The sequence below is a fragment of the Calonectris borealis genome, chromosome 1 (genome assembly GCF_964195595.1).
Source record: "Calonectris borealis chromosome 1, bCalBor7.hap1.2, whole genome shotgun sequence".
In the NCBI taxonomy this organism is placed as follows: domain Eukaryota; kingdom Metazoa; phylum Chordata; class Aves; order Procellariiformes; family Procellariidae; genus Calonectris; species Calonectris borealis.
Genome location: NC_134312.1, coordinates 117,801,093 through 117,821,188, shown reverse-complemented (window position 1 = coordinate 117,821,188; position 20,096 = coordinate 117,801,093). Strand labels below are relative to the sequence as shown.

General features: G+C 46.6%; 2 protein-coding genes across 5 annotated transcripts; both read right to left on the bottom strand.

Annotated features, from left to right (window-relative positions):
• Positions 1-1,771: 1,771 nt before the first annotated feature.
• Positions 1,772-10,942, bottom strand: SMIM11 (small integral membrane protein 11). Of its 4 annotated transcripts, none has more exons than XM_075172152.1 (5): positions 10,830-10,942; positions 9,645-9,706; positions 5,601-5,716; positions 3,751-3,930; positions 1,772-1,972 (listed from the first exon to the last, which is right to left on the bottom strand). In XM_075172152.1, the coding sequence occupies exons 3-4, from the start codon at positions 5,619-5,621 to the stop codon at positions 3,763-3,765; spliced, it is 189 nt and encodes a 62-aa protein (XP_075028253.1). In that variant the 5' UTR covers positions 5,622-5,716; positions 9,645-9,706; positions 10,830-10,942; the 3' UTR covers positions 1,772-1,972; positions 3,751-3,762. The 4 variants fall into 4 exon arrangements, with proteins under 4 accessions (XP_075028253.1, XP_075028262.1, XP_075028272.1 ...); XM_075172161.1 differs by lacking the exon at positions 10,830-10,942 and adding an exon at positions 10,086-10,475; XM_075172171.1 differs by lacking the exon at positions 10,830-10,942 and adding an exon at positions 10,138-10,157.
• Positions 10,943-12,864: 1,922 nt separating this feature from the next.
• KCNE2 (potassium voltage-gated channel subfamily E regulatory subunit 2) lies at positions 12,865-13,576 on the bottom strand. Its single transcript, XM_075172139.1, has one exon. The coding sequence runs from the start codon at positions 13,257-13,259 to the stop codon at positions 12,882-12,884; it is 378 nt and encodes a 125-aa protein (XP_075028240.1). The 5' UTR covers positions 13,260-13,576; the 3' UTR covers positions 12,865-12,881.
• Between the last annotated feature and the right edge of the window lie 6,520 nt (positions 13,577-20,096).

Below are 20,096 nucleotides of genomic sequence, written 5' to 3'. Positions count from 1 at the left end.
TACAAAGAGGTTTTCTGATTTGGCTTATAGAGGCAAAAAGGTGGTGATGTGGAGGACTTCTGAGGAGACTCCTCACAGCTGCTTTCTCCCCTATTCGAGCCAGGGACAAAAAAGAGGCTCCTTGTGTTAATTCCCTTCTTGCACATGTTTGGCAAGGTAGTCCCCCCAGATTTTAACGCCAGTCTTGATTGCTTTGGGTGCTACATGGTGCCCAATTGGTGCCCAATTGCTTTGATGCTAAATGACTTGCTTTAAAGGAAGATTGTGTACCTTTGATTCTGCTTACAGAGCAACTATATTGAAGTGGAGAATACCTCTGCTTTCAGTTTAAAAAACAAAAAAAGCTCATTATCACTATTGGTCTAGAAAAACCTCCTCTTGGTCGAGAGTCTAAAAAGATCTAGATTGGGGCCGATATTCAAAGGCAACCAGTGACTGCATGGAGCCAAGACATTGCTTACTTTTGAAGCTCGTGGACACTACACAGGCCTGACAATTTCCTGTTAAGGTTTGGGCGTGTGGCTTAGCTAAGTACCTTGGTGCATTTCCCTCAATAGCTGTTTAATGGAGGTGGTTAGCAGAGTCTGTTCTCACTGAACACCGCAGAGCCATTTAATTAAATTACCATTTAATTCCACCTTTGCATCGACAGATGACTGCTGAGACCATAGTGGTAAATTGCTATTTTACAACGGCACTACGAATTCCCTGGCCTGGCAGTCCCGAGGCTGCTGTAGCAAGGATATTGCCCTATCCCGGGAACGGGTTTCTGCAATACTTATATTCCCCAGTCACCAAGGTGACCGCATGAACAGTGAGATTTTAAAAATTACTGCAGTTCCTGGTGAGTAACTCCACCACAGCGAGAGCTCTCTGAGCATCAGCTGTATCAGCTGCACGCACTCTCAGGTAAGGCTTGAAAGAGGGATACTGCAGCAGCGTGGGCTGGTGTGACCACAGCAGGCACCTCAGCCCCCCGCCGCAGGGAGAGGGCAGGAGCGAGCCATCCCAGAGGCCTCCCACATCCTGCTGGGCTCCCAAGGCTTCTCCAAGGGCCCTTCACTTCTCTTCCCTCCTCTCCCCTCTCCACTGTCAGATTTCAGCTTCACCTTAGCTTCCAGAAGATACAAAGATCTAGGAAGTGCTTTATAACAGAAACGTGAAGGTAAACGTACCTGTTGGCACTGCTACACATGCCTAAGCCTTTATTTCTGTGAAAAAAAAATCTGCTCTGTTGATTAACCTACAGTAACCGAGTTACCTTATCCTCCAGGATTTGGTGTTACTGCACATGCAGGAACAGCTAGTAATGAAAACCCCCTCTGCTTCATAGGCCAAGTAGTAAATAGAGAGCCATACACAGTTCTCAGATACAGTGCATAGCAAAATAATGTAAGAAACCTTCTAGCATAAAACTCCCTCAAAGGTTTTCACACTGACACTGTGATTTGCATTACTCTAAGGAAGTCCTAGGTATGGAAAGTGGTTTGAGAAAGACCTGCCCGGAAAAGCTCCTCTCCTGTGCTTGTTCATCTGGATTCAATAAAGGGCCCACAAGTCTCAGATTTACACCCTTGCAGAAAGCAGTTGCTCTGAAGAAGTTGCATACAGCCCTCCCCATTTCCTTCTGTCTGTCCATGAACCTTGTACACACCCATGATGGATTCAGAGTGCTTTTCTCTTTAAAACCAGCCACCTCCTTGCAGCTAATCTTTGAAAACTGCCTCCCCTGCAGCTCTAACTGTAACATTTGAGTAAACAGCAACCAAAGCCATTACTTTTTTTTTTACAAAGGATTTTTTATTGCATAAATAGAGGCTTAGAGATTTTGCTGTTCGTATAAAAAGTTGAGATACAGTTTAAGCGAATGTTACTCTTGAGGGTTTTACTCCTTTGACACATCCTTCATCTACAGGAAGGCTTCGTTCTCCCAGGAAAGGAATCCAATGTAAGCTGCCAAGTGTCAGAAAATCTGCAAGGTGGGGAAACAGCAGTGAGAACAGCAGGCATGACATGCTGGCAGCACATGGGCTAAATCTGCCTGCCCACGTGGCACGCTGCAATCGGAGCTAAGCACAGCTCTGCGGTGCTGACACTGGAGAACGTTTTTAGGGTAGGAGAATTCACCCCTTCTCGCAATCCCATTATAGAAGGACATGGCTGACAGTCCGAGAGATGGCAGAATTTAGGAAGGACTGAGCGGGCCTCTGGTGGGCAACACTGGGTGACGGGGCAACTAGGGTATTTTCTGCGAAATCAGAGGCACTTTAATGCCAGTCATTCAACAAGGCCAACGTCACATGCTGGACAAAGAGGCCTTGTGAGATGAGCTTGTTACCCTGGCGCAGCAATCCCCTGGGCTATGGACTCTGCCAGGCAGAACTCCCTGGGACCCAACGCTGCACACACAGGACGGTATGGTCTGCTCATTACAAGTAGCAGGCTTGCCCACTTGCAGGGCAGCCCATCTCTCATTTGTCTAGCAATAAAAATCCATACAACTTACTCTATCTGACTTATTCTGCAAAAACGGAAAGAAGTGTTCTCACAGCATTTTCCAGTGGCTAGCTAAACCGATTTAAAACAAGAGTTTAAAATGGCACAAGTCTGCCCAGAGACAAGTCCTCCATCTCGTGTAAACAGGAGGCTGAAAAACACCTTTGTTTTGTTGTTTTTTCTATGCGAATGAACTACTTCATTCCCACGGTTATTTCCAGGGCCCCATTTCTAGTCACGATTTCCAAACCCTGTTGCACAAAATAAAACAGTGATAAGTTTGAAATCAAAACTAGCAAACATTTCTAAAAACTGAAACTCTCTTCGCATGTGAGGTGATGACCTCAAAAGGGGAAAGTAAGTTTTTTAGTTCAATAAAGAGTAACATTACATCAAACTCCCACTGAGCTCACAAAAGGCAGGCAGCAACAGAATTCCCATTTTGCTGCAGAACAGAGAGATGTGAAACGAACTGATACAAAAATCACATACCAAACAAGTCAGGGAATATAATCTTAGCACTAGTCAGCACTCATTTTGCTAATGGACTTGATCCAATAAGGCAATGATTGCTCGAACTTTGAAAACAGTGGGAAGGAATTCAGCACACAGGGAATGAAAACAAAAAACTTTAAGAAATTTTGTAATGTTCATTTTGCTCTTTTATGCAGAAAGATGTCCATTTTTCTCAGTGAAGTATATATGGTGGATGTTACATAGCATAACCTGTAGCATTTCTGTTACCTTGGGAAGCTCCATGGCATGAGATTTGGTGCTTCCAGCTAAACTGTCTACAACTTGTCATGTATTTAATAATATGGAATGGCTGATTCTTTTTTATCTTAATTATGTGACTTAAGGCCAAGAAGTCTGACTGCATCATCCTGTCTGTCATGCCTCTCATGCATTTTTTTGCCAATTTAACCATCTCTTTATGTATCAGGATTGCCTGTGCAATTGGCTGGGCATAAAAATTCAGGGAGATTAAGAGCAGAGAAGGAATACGGTGCTAATATCTCCCAAATTATGAAACATGGCTGCCAAGTTTTCTGGTGGCAACTGCAGTTCTTACAAAGAATGGGCATGATTCGGGTATGCAAATACGCTGAAGCATCGCAGGAGACAAATATTACAAGAATTCAGATAATGGTGATAGTTCTAATTGCACAATCCAAGTGTATCCAAGCCAAAACATAATGGGATTAATATGTCAATGCCATTATCAAACACCATGATGTTGAATAAAGTCTATACCTGAGAGACTCTTCAATCATCCTTCTTCTCTACTTCTGTTTTAAATTTCTCTTCACGTTCCCTCTTCAGTTTTTCTTCAATTTTTTTGCTCTGGTACATTTTTACTCCAGCAAAGGCTAAGCAAAGAATCAATGTTTTAGCTGCCAAAATGTACATCAGCAATGGGAAATTCTCCAAAGCCTGAAATGCAAAACAATATATTTAAGCAGTTACTGGAACACTTGCACAAGTAAAAATGAATCTACAGGGATGCTATACAGCTTCCTACAGCAACAGCATTATTCAAAGCAATGGTAAAGCTCCTCTGTTCATGCTTTTTTTTCTGTAGGAAACTTTAAACTAGGCAGAGCAATGTCTAGGGGAAAGGACAAAAACAAGTTCACTTCACTCAAGTTTGTGTAAGAAGCCCCTTTGAACAGGTCTGTTGCTTTTGCTTGCTTTACAGCAAATGGAATATTGGCACGATCTAGAGCTGAAAAAGGGGGAGAACTGGATATCTTAGGATAATTGTAAAAGTGGAAATGCTTCTGAACAATTCTCACATAAGCGATGAATCCGTGCATGTCAGCTATCAGATGTGATCCCCAAAGACACTTTTGTGCTCCTAGAAATTTTAATCCATGGTAGTTTTGCAATTAACTTGCCCAGATCTAGAAGGTATAGATAAAGGCCTTTAAACTGGAAGAAAAGTAAAAAAACCCACACCCTCCAATGATTCAGTTTCAGGAGTTTTTAATGCCTGGAACCACCGAAATTGCACAACATATTTCAATGTTATAAAAGCATGCCACTCTAAGTGTACATGGAGTGGAAAATAAAATGCAAATGGGTAACACTGTGAACTCAGAATACAAATATAAGAAGAGCAGCACAGGCACTCGGTGAAAGATGTCAATTCCAGAAGGATATTGAAGGCACATGAACTTCCCAGTACACTGTTTCAAAGAGCTACCTGGCCAGCAGGATCGGTCCGGTGGTGCACAGTAGGTTCACAGTGCCAGCTCCCCCCTAGTGAGCCTCCCCGTACCCTCCCTGTACCCTTAGCAGACCTTCCAGCACCTCATAAAGCTGCTTGGCCATTGTCAAACTAGTGAATTTAGAAAAAGCCTTGTACCCACACAGTGTGTCCCCTTAAAGAGCACAAGTCAGAGGCTCAGGTGGGGTCTTTTATAACGCTGATCTCTACAAGCTGCATGCTACCTTTGGCATCAGGCCACTCCACTCTAATTTTGCAAAAAAACATCATCCTCTGTCAATCTCCCCACATATTAAAAGTGGCAATCTCTTTAAACCACAACTCTACACAGCTAAAACACCAGAAAGGTAAAGCCAAGGCTTGGGGTTAGCATTGCTTTCTTGATAAATGGTTTGATTTAACATGTTAAAATTGTTAATGCATGAGGTACTTGCTCAAACATTTCTGTGCCTTACACACATACCCTGCAGAGTGTTTATGGCCCCAGTACACTAAAAGACATAGTAGAGAAAATACCGTCCAGTAACGAAAGGAGCTGAGGAAAGAGCAGCCGGAAAAAAGCCTTGAAAGAGGGAAGCCAGGAGGAGCAGAGGCGAGCAGAGCAAGGTGTGCCTACCAGCGCTCTGCTCAGGTCTAAAGTGTGAGGCCCTGACAGCAAGTACTGGGGCCAGCCCGCAAGGTGCAAGCATGTATGGCAAGAAAGGACAACAACAAAGAGTCCTCTGTCCCTGAGGTGCAGAGAGTGTGGTGGTTAAACAACCTTCACCTAGGCAAGGAAACCGTCTTTAAACACAGGACCCACCCAGCCACATCTTACACGCATCTGCTTGAAAGAGCAGAAATTCACTGCTTTATGAATGTGAAACATCCTCACCTTCCAGTTAAATGCCACCATCTTGGCTGCGTGATGATATTGTCCGTCCCGCAGCAGGCTGCGCCCAGCACCGATGAGCGTCACCCTTCTAAAGCCACAGACCGGGGCAGGAGCATCTTGAAGAAATGGAAATTAAAAAAGAATTAGCCAATCTGTTTCTACTCAGCGTGTCTATCCTGTGCCTCTCTGACAAGCTCATCTGCTGCACAGCCCCTGGCAGCCTACCAGTGCCACACGGTTCAGGAATGACCTACATGGGCCTTTTTGGAGCTGAGTGACAGGAGCAACGTCCGTGCTGCTGAAGGACAGGGGTTTGACAGGCCCGGGCAGGTGCCACACTTGCGCAGAGCAGAGGCTGCGCTTCCACCGCGCGCAGCACATCCCGGCAGCTGCCCAACCGAAAATACAATGCTGGCTGCTTTCGAAAGTTTGACACGTGTGCACATCACACCGCCTGTTCGAGATGTAGCGGACACAAGCGCACCCAGAAGAGCTGTCTTGTGGTTTTTAAGCCCACCTGCCCTGTTCGGAGCCCGAATGCCTAATGAATCCTAGTATCTAATATCATTTACCAGTTCTCTCTGATTTGCTAATAAATTAAATTCTCCACACAGCCCACAATAACACAGAACTGAACCAACCACTCACTGGATCCCCTGAGTGGTCAACATAACGCTTCAGAGCTGAACTTTGGGGCTGAGAAATGCCCGAGGGGATGCTGAAGGCTGCAGCGCACAGCCACAACACTGCCCTCTGGTCTCTGCTTGCTGCTCCACCAGCGCTGACACTGTTTCAGCTGCTGGATTTCAAATTAAGCACGTTTCCCTGCCTGACCCCTTCGAGGTGTTTCCTGTATGCGTAACAACAGAGTCACTCTTGAAAAGGAGGAGGAAGCCCTACAGCTTAGTCCAAACCTTCACCAGCAGTTGGGCCAAATAAATCACCACCACGCCACTAGCCAATAACTGCTGCTGACCTTTCTTCAGAAACAAGGAGTCAAGTAAATGTTCTTGCAGCTCCTGCGCTGCTCAGCCAGCTTCTTCACAGATGCCCTTATTTCTCCAGCAGGGGAGTCCTCTTCTCTTCCCCCAGCTGCAAAATCCTCATCCTGCAGAGACCACCCTGGAAACGTCCCCACGGAGAGACACCACTGGAGATCTCTGTTACCAAAATCGAACTACACCGAAGCAGTGGTGTGGCCAACTCATTTGTCATTCGGTATTTACTGTGTTGATCCTGAGTTGTACAGCTCCCTTCTCCTGTTGATAAAATGTCAGGGCAGCTGTGAACTAATGAGTCAGTAGTATTTCACCTCCAAAAAAAAGGCATTTTAACTTCTGATGTTTCCTCCAGAATTTCAGTGATCGTTAAGATTTGAAGTCCCTGCCAGATGGTCACAGCAAAAATCCCACATCAGAGCAGAATCTGGTTCTCTCGGTACGTGCTGCTCAACGAAACCCCCGTTACACAAGCTTGGCCTGATCTGAAGGGACTGCACTGCCCAACTGGGGTGCCTTCATCTCAAAATGCTGACTTGGGTGGGGGCTTCATCAGACACAGTCTTCACTCTTCTCCGAAATTGCTGTAAATTCTGTGCTTCAGTCAGAACCAATTTTGCAACATATTGTAAAAAGGCAAGAATTCGGCCATTCAAAGACAGGCTAGCATCTGGCATATGATGCTGAAAATGGGGTTTTAGTGATTTTTTACATACAGAAAAACTTCTAGACTCAGCAAACATTATGCGAGCCCATCTGTGGGGTCTGATTGCAGGGTACTGTCCCAACAGCAAGAAGCAGTGTATAATGTGTATCACAGTATGCACTCCTGCAAATGCTCTTGGTTGCAAGTTGATTATTTAAGCATTCAGCGCAAGACTTCTGTAATATTTCCGCTCTGCTGAGACACGAGCCTGGATCTGCCTGAATTGTGTATCCACCAGGAGTAGCTGCACTGAAGTCACAAAGGACAGGAAGTAAAGAAATTCTCCCTTTGTTCTGAAGAGTGGTGTTTTGATCCAAAATGTCTCCTGTGAGAGCTGACACTTTTGATGGTCTGCCCTCACAGTGTCTTCTGCAGTTGGAACTGAGCGGGGAAGCCACCGCTCTCTCCATGTTTGCATTCCCATGTTCTGTGCCACCAGCCTCCAGTGGTCAAGCACTTCTCCCCATTTCACCTTTTGACTCTTGCAGTCTCCATTTTGATCCAGACCTTATTAACTACAGCTAAAACCCCAGGACAGAAAAAAATGGGTGGAGCTGGGGCATGGGGCAGGGAAAAGAAAGTGGGAAAAGGAGAGAAAAAGGCAGGATTCACTTCACATTTGAAAAAAACAATTTGTTAGCACTGAGGTCGTCAATTCAAAAGCAAAAAGCTCAGACACTGTACTTTCAAGGTTGTGATATCTTAAAATGCAGGCAACTAAACAGCTGAAGTTTCATGTTTGCCTTTTCAGAGGCAGATAAGGCACAGATAGGAGTTCAGAACACATCTACCTAGAGCCAGGCATTGTTCGTTCCCCAGGAAAACCAAGCTCCCTTAACAAACACAGTGCTACTGGGAACAGAGACTGGGCCCCACGGAAGGTCATTATTACCTTCACTCACAACAAGGAGGTCTCGTGTTGAGCCACGTGAGAAAGAAACAGGAGCACCAGGCTCTGCCTGAAGCCCTGCCAGAGACTCCGTGACAGACGCTCCATAAGCTAGCCATCATGTCCTTGTAGACTCCTATGCAGGGTAGGGATAAAATTTTATCACTCTCACACATATGGTGGCCTTCTTCACCGTGATTGCACCTCACAATCACTAGCCCATTTACACTCAGACTTCCTCTGTGAAGCAGCTCAAACTACTGCAGTTGGGAAAGGAAGAGAGGGTCTGCCCATACGGCACACTTCAGCACTGTACCAGCAATCCTCCGTTAGCTCCACATGCTGTGAGGTCTTCTGGGTCCAGAGCAGGCGGAGAGAGTCACCAACACAGCCCTAGAGGCTCGTGTCCTCAGCGGGGCCAAAGAGCTCTCAGGGAGGGCTGCACCAAGTCCCAGAGCTAGACTTTAGCTGATACCAGCCCCAGGATCTCCGGACAAAGCTGTGTTGTGCAACACAGACCACCCCAGACAAAGCATTTGGGCCCCAGTCAGATGGGAAGTCTGTGGTGGAGCACAGAATTGAATCCAGGTCTCTCAGCCACTGAATTACAGCTCCAGTCCACCACAGCAGCCACATCACAGCCCAGCCACTCACACCATTGTTTGCTTATGCAGCGGCAGAGTATCAACTGGCCTACACGCACCAGAAAACGTCCACAAAGGCATCTGGGTACTCACAAACCCACTTGAGTTGTCTTGGCTGGAAGTCTCACTCAGCCTGCCAATAACTCCATCTACTCAACAAAATGGGACTCAAGATATTCTTTTGTCTACTGGGGATTTCTGAGCATCTCCATTCTATCCACTTTGTGAAAAGCTATAAAAGTCACCAGCCTCACAAAGCAGCGAACTACTAGGGTTATATGACTGCATTTAAAATGGAGTGATGTCCTGAGCTACAAAAGGGGTTTCATTCCACCTGTTTCTTGTTGCTGCTTTCTTTAATGCACATATTTCAGGAAGCAAAACACATGCTTCCCACCTGGACAGTCACTGGAGGACTTACCACTACACGTGACCTGCTGCGTCATGCATCAGGCTTAGCATCTGCAAGACAAGTCTCCTCAAAAAAAGACGACTACGGGTCACGGGAAAACACAGTAATATGGCAAAGCCCAACGGCTGCAAAGAAACACAGTGGAAGCAACTGTGAGCCAGAGCTGGTGCACTAAGAATCCATCACAAACCACTGCCATAAGACACAGCGGTTAAATTAAGTCAGAAACACTCAGACCTGTGTACATTTACAGCCTATATGTGTAGGTAGGTCAAGACAACACTCCATAAAAAGACCTGTGTAATCACTCAGTTTATACTAGTGTCACTGATAAAGAAATCCCTAAACTAACTCAAGGAACATCAAAAACATAAAGCCATATAAGATCTTCATACCTGAAGAAGCAGAAATGAAAATATTAGTGATTCCTCTGGCAGCTCCTCACATGCTCCAAACTCTGGAAAAGAAGAACAGAGCAGATGGGGTGTATCAATCATGGCGGCTGGATTAAAACCAAATCAAAACCAAAAATGTCAGTGCCACATCAGACTGTTCCACCGTGGATCCCAGGTGGGGTGGGATCAGTTTCACTTCAGTCACGTCCCTGGGTCCTTGCAAGCTGCAGGCCCTCGCTTGCTGCCACCACCTTGCCCTAGGAGGGTCTGCTGGGCTGGCAGCCTCCGCTGCCTCCATTCCCACCCCAGCTCTGCCCTGGTCCCTGGTCACCTTTCCTGGTCCCGGCAGCACCAGTGCCCAGCACAGCCAGCAACCCACACACGCACTTGAGAAAACCAAACTTTTTCAACAAATGATAATTTCAGATCCCTCTTTCTTACTTATTTGCTTCATTTTTTCTTAAGAAAACAACAAAACTCCGCAGATTCATACGCAGTAAAGCGCACTTCCAGGCGGCTGTGCATGGTATCCCGCCGCAATGCACCGGGAGACGGCTGAACCAGGCCTGCCTGCGGTTTATAGCCAGCGAGCCCATCTCCGGCAGCTTTTAAACCTCACGCCTCTCTGACTGAGAGGTGGCCGGGAGGCCGCAGGTTATTGCGGGGGAACTTCTGCCGCCGCCTGGCACAGCCGCTGGCGCCGGGGCCAGGGCGGGAACGGGGCCTGTGCGGGGGTCAGGCAGGCAGGGCGGCGGGCAGGGTGGCAGGCAGGCAGCCAGGGCAGGGCAGGACGACAGGCAAGCCGGGTGGGCAGGCAGGAGGACAGGCAGAGGGGCAGGCGCATAGGCAGAGGAAGGCAGGCTGGCCAGGAGTGAGCTGGCGGGGAGGGGAGTACGGGCAGGCGGGGGGGGCTGGAGGACACGCAGGGGAGGCCGGCAGACAGGCAGCAGGGCAGGAGAAGGCTGAGGGGAGCTGAGGGTTCTGGGGCTGGCAGGCAGGGGAGCAGGCCCGGAGGGCAGGCAGCGATGCAGGCAGAGCTGGCCGGGTCGGGGGCGGGGAGCCGCCCCGCTCCTGCCCGATCTCGCCCCGCCGCCTCCGCCAGCTCGCCGCCCCCCTCGCCCCGGAGCCGCGGGCGGCCGCGGCGAGGAGGGGTGTGGGGGAAGGCCCAGGAAACGCGTCTCCTACCTCACGGGGCGGCCATGGCTCTGGGCGGGAGGGCGCGACAAACTACATCTCCCAGGAGCGGCAGCGGCAGGGCCCGGCAGGACAGGGCAGGGCGGCCGGGTCCCCCCGCCTCACCTCGCCCCGGGCAGCCCTCCCGCCGGAGGCCGGAGCAGAAAGCAGCCCCCTGTTTCTTCCAAAAAAAAAAAAAAATTTTGAGATAAAGCAATTCCTACACCCGTGTCCCAGCGGTGTAGGTCCGAGGGCAAAGCAGTCCAGGTCCCCGTCTTCAGCTTCGCTGTGCAGCCTCGCAGCCGTCTGCCAGCCACCGGGAGCAGGGCCGGGCCGGAGGCGGGAGCTGCCGCCTGGTTTTGGCGGGGAGCAGGACCTGAGCGGGTCGGTGAGCTGCTGGGGATGCTGGTGCACCAGGACAGGTTCTGCAGGGGCGCCTGCAGAACTGCACCTTGCCAAAAGGGGCTCTCCGTGACTGTAGCGCGGCCGTAGCGCCGGGGCCAGGTGGCCTCCACCCCCTGCGGGCCCGAGGGTAAGGAAAGCCCCGCAGCCTGGGTGCGGAGCACGCCCGTGAGAGGAGCGGGGGAGCTGGCAGACACCCACAGGCCACCCGGGGAGGTGGGGGGAACGGGGGCATGCTGCGTGGGGAGAGGCTCACCAGATGGCTGTGCTGGGACCTGACATGCCTTCCCCAGCGCTCACGGACTGAGATTATTCAAAGGCTCATTACTGTGCCAGCAAAAGGCACATCTGGAGCACGACAGCAGCTGCTGTGCCAAATCTCAGGCCCAGTCTCCAAAACAAGCCAAAGCTTCCCAACAAAGAAGCCCTTTTCTTTTTCATTTCTTTTTAACACAAGCAAAACAAAATTGTCGGAAATGCAGTGCCAGACATGGCTGAAGTGTTTCAGCCAAAACTTTCTAAAAACAAACAATAAGCCCACACGATAGACAGCCAGCATGGGAACTTTTAGCTTAAGCGATTTAAGTCTGGCAACAAGAAGAGCAGCTAGACCCAGAGTCTTACAAAAGGAAGCACGTTTTAATACTAGAAGTGTCACCAGTTCTGCTTCTAATTATTCCCCGAGAGCCAGCGTTGCAATACTTCAGCAGCACAGGAGAAGATAAACCACCTTGAAAAACCATTTCCCAGCCAGTGGAAACCAGTACCCAATACGGGAAACCCTTAGGAAGCTCGGCAATGGGACAGCCTTGATAGCTGGGAATAGAAATCCCTCCTCTGAAAGCCACAAGGCAGGATCTCGGTGGTTTACACTGAGCCCTGGCTGATGGGATGTAACCAGTGCCTCCATCACCCAGCTTGCATCCCAGGTAGACAGATTGCTCTGGAGAACCAAGGAGCAGCAGAAGAGACAGCTTGGCCAGCTATGGACTTGAGGACAGATGATGAACCTCTGGAAGCTGCCCTGGACAACCAGGACATGCTCCTAGATGAGACTGCTAGTTTAGCAGCTCTTCTGCTATAAAACAGGCCTTGTCAGAAGGCCATGAGTCAATCTTTGCTGCCAATGAATAATGAAATCAAAACGGGAGCCAGATCATTAAAAAAATAGTTTGGAATGAATCTGTGTAGGTATAGGTTACCTCCTATGATTCATACCATAACACATTGTTCAGTCAATAGATGGAGATTTTGATATTTTACTGTACATTTTCAAGTTATTTTTAAGATGGGCTTAAGTCACACAGTTTGGATCTAAATCAGCACTTTTGACCGCTAATTCACAGTTATTCTGAGGTGGGAACACCCAGATCTGCTTCTGGATTTAAAAAATGCTAAAAAAATCAAGTTACTCATTCTCTTGGTTTTATTTTCCTGAAGAGCAGAATATCAAAGCAAAGCACAATCATGCATTTTTCTTGGGTGTTCCCTGAGCAGCTGTGCCAAATTCCTCTCGGGAAACAGTAATGTTGATTTCCTCAGCACGCCATTGCACATTGACCTGTTTGTTAATTTAATGAACAGTTTCACTGCTATTTGTAATTCCAGTGAGTTCCGTACATGTGGCTTTATGATTTCCTCTTTGCTGGTGTTTCCAAAAAGTCAAGGTGATCCAGGGCTTGTTTTGTCCTTTGCGCCCAAGTTTTCATGGATCACACACTTGAGGTCTTCTCGATTCAGAACCTGGCTTTTATACTTCTCGCCCCAGTCCTCAACGATGTACTGATGATAGGGGTCGTTGGAGTGCTCTCGCCTTTTTGATTTCACAGTACTCACCAAGATCGCCACAATGATGAAGGAGAACATCCCAATCATCACCATCAAATAAAGGATAACATAGTCAAAGTTTTCAGCGTCAACCTTGGCTTGCAATTTATCTGCTGCTTCCGTCATGTTTTTCCTCCAGCCATTCATGTAAGTGAGAAAGGTTTCCTTGAAAATATCTTCCACCGCCCAAGTGAAGTTTCGCATTTCAGCCATCCTTGCAAGTTACGGTTGCTAAAGACAACATGATACTTATTTTAATCAAATGTCTATACCATGTCTATAAGTTACATTGGTTTCTTTTGTCCACATTATGATGATTAAATAATAACACCTGCCACTTGCCGGTGAAAATGTAGTACCAATTTTAGACCAGCTGAGAATCCCCATCTCTGAGTGGTTCAATATGTTCCGAGACCCAAGGAGGTCTTACTCCTCTCCTCACTCAGGTCACTTTTGGTCTGAGGGAAGCCAAATACGCTTTGGTGAAATCCAGTGAGCATGGGCCCTCATGACCTACGTTACAGAGGTCGAGGCACACTGCCTCCCCTACTGAGATAGTAGCTCTCAAGAAGCTCTGAGAAAAGCCACTGTCCTTTTCTGCCTTTCCTACATGAAGAGGAGGGTGTGACTGCACTGCAGGCTGCTTGCCTGCAAAAAGCAAAGGGTATGGTAAAGGGTTTCAGTCTGATGCTCCTGTATAACCCCTGTCCTTCAACGCTTCAGGCCAACCAAGCCCTACAACATGTCGCAAAGCTTCCACAGAAAATCACTCAATCTCACTGCAGTCTTCAAGCAATGCTTACTGCAGCCTATGGTAAGGGGTGCTGAATTTTCATCACTAATAAGAAGTTGCGGTGTCTTTCCAACTTAAGTTCAGCAATCTATCTTCCTCTGCTTGATGGACTAGCCTTGTGATACCAGCGTGGACAGAACAGACACACACACACGAAGGACGTAGGTACACATGCATGTAGGTCTCGCTGCAATTATACACACACTCAAACACGGGATAGTAAGCAAGCTATAAGAAAATCCAAATACAAACTGCCTTGAAATTTTTTCTTTGTTTAAAATCTCTGCTTTTTCTTTGATTCAGAACAAAAATTACTATGCTTTTTCAATAGGAAATAAAGAATTACCAACAGAAGCCTACCTTTCCTGTGTCCTTCTCTAGTAAGATTCACAGTAAAAATCAGGATTTTAAAACTCCAGTGGATAATATGATGATACTCTTGAAAGGAGCAGAGATATCTTAAACTTTAAGTAGCCTCCAGCCTGCACAAGGCTGTAAGCTATTGTCTGTTAAATAAGAGCCTTGTACTGCACACTTTATGTTTATATTAAAATTAATGCTAAATCTAATCTCACCTGGAAAGTCAAATATTGGCTGACAGCTTACATCAGTCATCCTGTCAGATGCTGAGTACTACTCTTTATGCTTATTACTGCAGTTTCATATATTGTAAAAGAGCACTGTTATGCTTTCTAGGGGTAAACATTGATACAGCTTGATCTTTGTTGACCCAGACAGAAAAAGAGTAAAGATGAGCTCTACAAAATAATGATAATAATAATAATAATTCCCTTGGCTGATATGGGCACAAGAGGCTGAGCACTGAGCAGGCAGTGTGAAAGGCCTGCCAGCTTGCCAGGCTGCTTAGCACCCAAAGGGAAGAATTTTCTGCTCCTTTGCTTCCCCTGGGAGGTCAGCGATGTGTCTTCTGTCTCTTTCTCTGTTCTTTCTCCTTCCTGCGTTTCATGTTTCTCCTGTCCTTTGCCACAAGCTCAGCCCTTCTCTCCCTTTCCCCTGGATTCCCCACACGGTTTGCCTGTCTTCTTCTTCCACCACGATCATGCTCGTTAGTGACCAATCCCTCCGTGAAGCCCCTGCTGTGAGGAGCAGGTCCTCAGGCACAGCCAAGACCGGCTTCTCTGAGCTCTGCTCTGTGTGCACCTCAGTCATGATCTGGAACAGGAAAAGACAAAAACTTACAAAAAAAATAAGCAGAATTAATTAATGTTGATTTTGTTTTTAGCAAATAGCACATGCTGACACCTAACTGAAAGGCTCTGAGTCACACCTTAGAAAATAGCAGTGTGCTCAGTGAAATGAGACAACTTTGGTTTTAGTCAACAGCGGTTCCTGGCCGTGATGGGGACATCCAAGGGAGGGGGATTAGGGTGGGACTGTGGTGCAAAGTGCTCCACAAGCACGTGGGCTGGGACAGACTTTCTGTAAAAGATATTTTCATTTTACAGGTAGTCCTGCCTAACCAATTTGCAGAGAAAGCAATTTCTCGGGTAGCTCTGCTTTGAGGAAGATAAAGCAAACATGGACTACCACTGAATCAACAGCGCACATCAGAAGAAGGGAGATATGCTCTTGGTACAGAAAAGTGTTAATCCCCGAGGAAGCTCTGCCAGTGCCATGCTGCTGACATTGTCATGGTTACTGGTATCGTTTCTTCTGGATGATTTTCTGTGCATGAACACCTCCCAGCACGGGGGAGAGTTGCTGGCGGCATTTCCTCTCTGATCACCCGCTTCTCTCTGGCAGTTTCCCATGTGCCCTCAGCTCGGCCCCTCGAAGTCGAGGTAGCTGGCAAGCTGCTTCTGTCTGATGAAACCTGTATGCCGGAGGGACCGCGGCAAGTCCAGCCTCCTGCGTTGCGCAGCCAGAGACGTGCCCTGCTTGGTCCTGGCTGAATAAAGTCACTCGGAGCCAGCAGCACGCTGTTAGAGGAGCACCCAAACGCAGGGCTGTAAGCCTGGCTGTGGAAATGAGAGAGGAGCCATAGCCCTGGAGGTTCCCAAGCAGAGCAGCTTGGGAACAGTTGCCCCTGGACTGCCAATAACGGGTGAAAGGACTTGCCACTCCTTCAAGCAAGCTCTTCTACCATCTGTTCCTGGCCAGTCCTGTTTGGCCAATGCCTGCAGGCATACACTCACGCATGCACACAGGCATACCTACATATATAAAAGATGCATATGTTCTCAAGCAGACATGAAATTTAACTGCCAACTCCATTCTCAACCACACCAGAAGAGTCCTTGAATAATCGCGTTCTGCTGCGTGTCCCCCTGAAGGTCACATTTGCTTAGGGTTTGCTTAGTCTCTAAAGCAATGAAGTGATCAAGGACAAACCGCGTGGAACTGGTTAAAAAGAAGGAAGGGAAGCCACGCCGTGGGCAGGAAAAGTGACTGCCTTATATTAGTCTCCCAAATGGAGACTAGTATTAAGCAAAATGCTCCTGATCTCAGTGGAGAGAGGTAGGAATGGCTGGTGGAGCCTCCTGTCTCAACCCCAAGAATGGCTAGGTCATGGCAATCAGGAAGAGTTCCTGGTGACTGGAAAAAGGCAAATGTCATGCTTATCCTTGAGAAGGGCAATGATGACCCAGGGAGCTGAAGGATAATCAATCACACCACAAACCATGTGATGATTAAGGGACAAATCCTTCTGGAAGCCATTATCAGGCATGTGAAGAACAAAAGGTGATTGGAAACAGCCAGCATAGATTTACTAAGGGCAAATTGTGCCTGATTAAGCTGATTGCTTTCTATTGCGAGATGTTGGGAGGACTGTTTCAGTGGATGAAGGCAGAGTGGTAGTGGTGGTTTACCTTCGCTTTAGCAAGGTTTCAGCATGGTCTCTCAGTATCCTTGTAGCCAGGTTGGAGAGATACGGACCAGATGTTTGGACTCCAGAACTAGCTGGACCACTGTCATGGGTAAGATAGAGTAAATGAAAACCCATAGCAGGTCTGGATGCTGGGCTTTGTGTAAGAACCAAGGAGATTAGTGCTTTTATACCCATCTGCTAGCTCCATCGCAGCAACTGACCATTCACTGATGAGGCAGTGCTGTGGCAACATCTGCTCTTGCCTCCACAAGAGCTGTGGAGCAGGTAGGTCCATCCCGTGATAGGGTGTTGTCATCAGCACAAGGTACACCGCATGTAAACATGCACAGTATTTAACAATTAGTATAAACAACGTTACAATTGGATGTATTTTCACATGTAGCAGCTCTGTGGTCTTGAAGGCACCATTTGAGGAAAACATTTTCTTCTTAGATGTACAATAGGCTTAGAACTGAATGTTATTCAATATGTTCATAACCTTCATGATTGATAACCCTTCTGTGACTGTTTAGCAATGTTTAGTCATTGTTGACTATTTTAAAATCCCTTGTTAGTCTTACTGGTGAGACGGTGAAGAAGGTAGCAGACATACTGAAGATCTTGTGATTGGACTCAGATCTCATAGGAGGGTTTATGTGAGTTCATTAGCAATTCATCTCTCCCAACATGTTGCAATATCTATTGTAAATGCATAAAGGGATACTCATAAATAGACACAAACATGCATACACGTAACGTACATAGATTAGTATCTATAGGATTGGAATGGGGTGCTCAATTTTCTGTTTCCTGTAGAAGATAAGGAAATTAATAGTGTTATTAATGGTGATCTCTGTTCCCCAGACATTTCCCTTCATAGGAGCTTCCAATATACTTGGTAACCTTTTTTCCAGTCCTTCATCAGTTGTTTCCCCGTATTCTCTACAATAAACAGACAAACTTTACACTTTATTTTAAATCAGCAGCTGATATATTTATACACAGCTTTTGCCATCTTCTCTTTCCTTCCTTTTCTTTAAGGAAATTAACCATACATAATTCCTGAATTATAGGGTTCGTTACTTAGGATCATGAATTTTATAGGATTAATTCATAGAAACAAAAGAATATAGCTGTTAAGTGTGGTTATTGGAGAGGTATGAGTATCCTCTCATATGTATCTATGTAATTTTCCTTTGGCATTTCTTCTCTTCTGGTTAAATCATAATATTGTACTATTTATTCACTGTGCCTTTCAGTTCTCAAACCTTTGTATACACAGACTTAACCCACAATCTTCTCAGCCTTTAACTACTGATATGCTATACTGCTAACTACTGATACTTAGAGTGCTGATAGCATTTAATTAGTTTCCCCATTGCTTTAAACTTTTTACCTTCTTGATAGCCCTCCTAGCTTCCTTCTGGTATTTACACATTTACATAAAAGAACATTAGTGAAATCAACAGTTCTGTCCCTGGGTCTGGCTGCTGCTTTTCAAGTTATTGTCTGTCAGTCGATCACCCTGTAAAACAAAAAGACCTACCAAGGCCACTAGGTTTTTATAGTTTGGCTTTAACTGTGACTGCTGAAACGTTTCCTCTTAAGATTACTCAAGATTACATCTATTAATTAAGTTTGAACTGTTTCTTTGTGTTGATTTTTCTTTATAATCCAATTTTTACTACATCTCGGGACATTTTCCAGCTCCTTCTGTTTTCTCATAACAGTGTTATGCTGCCTCTGTATTTTTTGTTTTGCAGCTGTGCTTCTAGGTCTCTTACCTGTTTCTTGCATTCTTGTGCCAAGCCTCTGCAGTGGATCAGCATGTGTAAGCTACTACCTCTCCAGGAGCTTTGACTTCCACCTCTCGAACATTTAACTCTTCTGCTGCTGTTTGCCATTCCTCTAAGCAAATCATTATGGTTTCATATTCTTTCTGCACTCACCCCATGCATGATAGATGCTATTTTCTTTCCCAGGTTAAGGGAGTTAGGATTTGTACATGGGTAAGGTTTTCAGCACAACTGGGAGTTTTGATGTCTTGCCCTGTACAGGTTGGGTTTTCTTTTTAAGTGAGGAAATCCTGCTGCAATTGTTTATTTCTTATGTAACTGTTCTTCCATCTTTCAGGGAGCAGTGTTTAGAGGTTTCATCCTTAGCCTATTTTATGGGGCCTTTGTCTGCTCAATGGTAAATACATTTGCTGGTTCAATGGTTGGGATATTCTGTTTTTCTGAGAGACCCTGAGGCTTAATTGTGCGTTACACGGTTTGATCACCTATTATAACACTTTGGGTATGTTTGCAAAAGTCCTAACCCCTATCCCCTCACGTAGGATCTGGCATGGGTGCCAGCTGAGAGAAACAGCTGATCTTCTGGAAGGTTGGCTGCTATTCAGAGGGATCTTGACAGGCTGTCCCCAAAATGTTCATAGCTGGTAAAAACCTATCTCTAAATATTAGAGTAACTCCATGTCCGAAGACCATTCCCTCGTCACATCAGAGACCCACATCAGGATGCACGATCCTTAATACCTTGTATAAAAACAATGAAAAGAGTGCAGACAGTGGAGAAGGAGACCTGGAATGGTCCTTTGTGACTAAATAAAAATATGTTTGACAAAGCAACATTTTCTAGTCATCACAGAAGAGAGAGGAAAAGCACTCAGAAGGAAAGTGAATTTTAACCATATTTTGTTACGCAGTACAAGCATAAGCAAGGATGTGAGGAAAACCCTTTGTGTCTATGAGAAGAGGGTGTATCTCATCAGGATGCATTCGACAGCCAGGGACCCCAGCCTAAGCAGTTTCTCCAATGAATGCCTGAAAAAAATAAGTCAGGCAGGACACGTCGGGTCCTGAACTCTGACTGTGTCTGGTGGCAGGACTGCACTGCAACTGAGATGCAGGCATCTGCCACCCTGCCAAGAAATGCATTGCTCCCCTCAACTCAAGCTGCAGGGATGGAGAAATCATGGCCAAGCGGAGACTGCAGTCATTCAGCTTTGTTGCTATGGTTTTATGTGTTGCTGTTGCAAAAGCTTTAGAGGATAAATAAGGGCGTTGCCTGCACATAGTGTTTAAATGAAAAAGCAAACACTAATATTTCACCATGTCCGATGCTTAGCTTCTAGTGACTTCAGGAAATTCACTCCTCGGCCTCTTTGAGATCACCCTTCTGAAAGCAAGATGGAAAATAAACACCTTTCCAAACTATGACCACAGGAACAGCTTTTGCTGGGGACAAGTAGCTCTGAGGGAAGCATTGTCCAGCATGCTGCAGGTAAAGGACATCCCCACATCAGCCCTGGAGAACATGAGCTGCTGAGTGACCTCCACTCCCAGCACAGGCAACGGGGACGGTGCCTGCAAGTACCGCTGATAAACTGCACCGCAGCTGGCGGCACCGCACCCTCCTGTCTGCT

Bases quoted from the DNA above. Each gene is read 5' to 3' on its own strand.
- SMIM11 (XM_075172152.1), bottom strand. From the start codon at position 5,621: ATGGTGGCATTTAACTGGAAG. The intron at 3,931-5,600 runs GTGAGGATGTTT...TTTGCATTTCAG, and splicing joins TGGTGGCATTTAACTGGAAG to GCTTTGGAGAATTTCCCATT.
- KCNE2 (XM_075172139.1), bottom strand. From the start codon at position 13,259: ATGGCTGAAATGCGAAACTTCACTTGGGCGGTGGAAGATATTTTCAAG.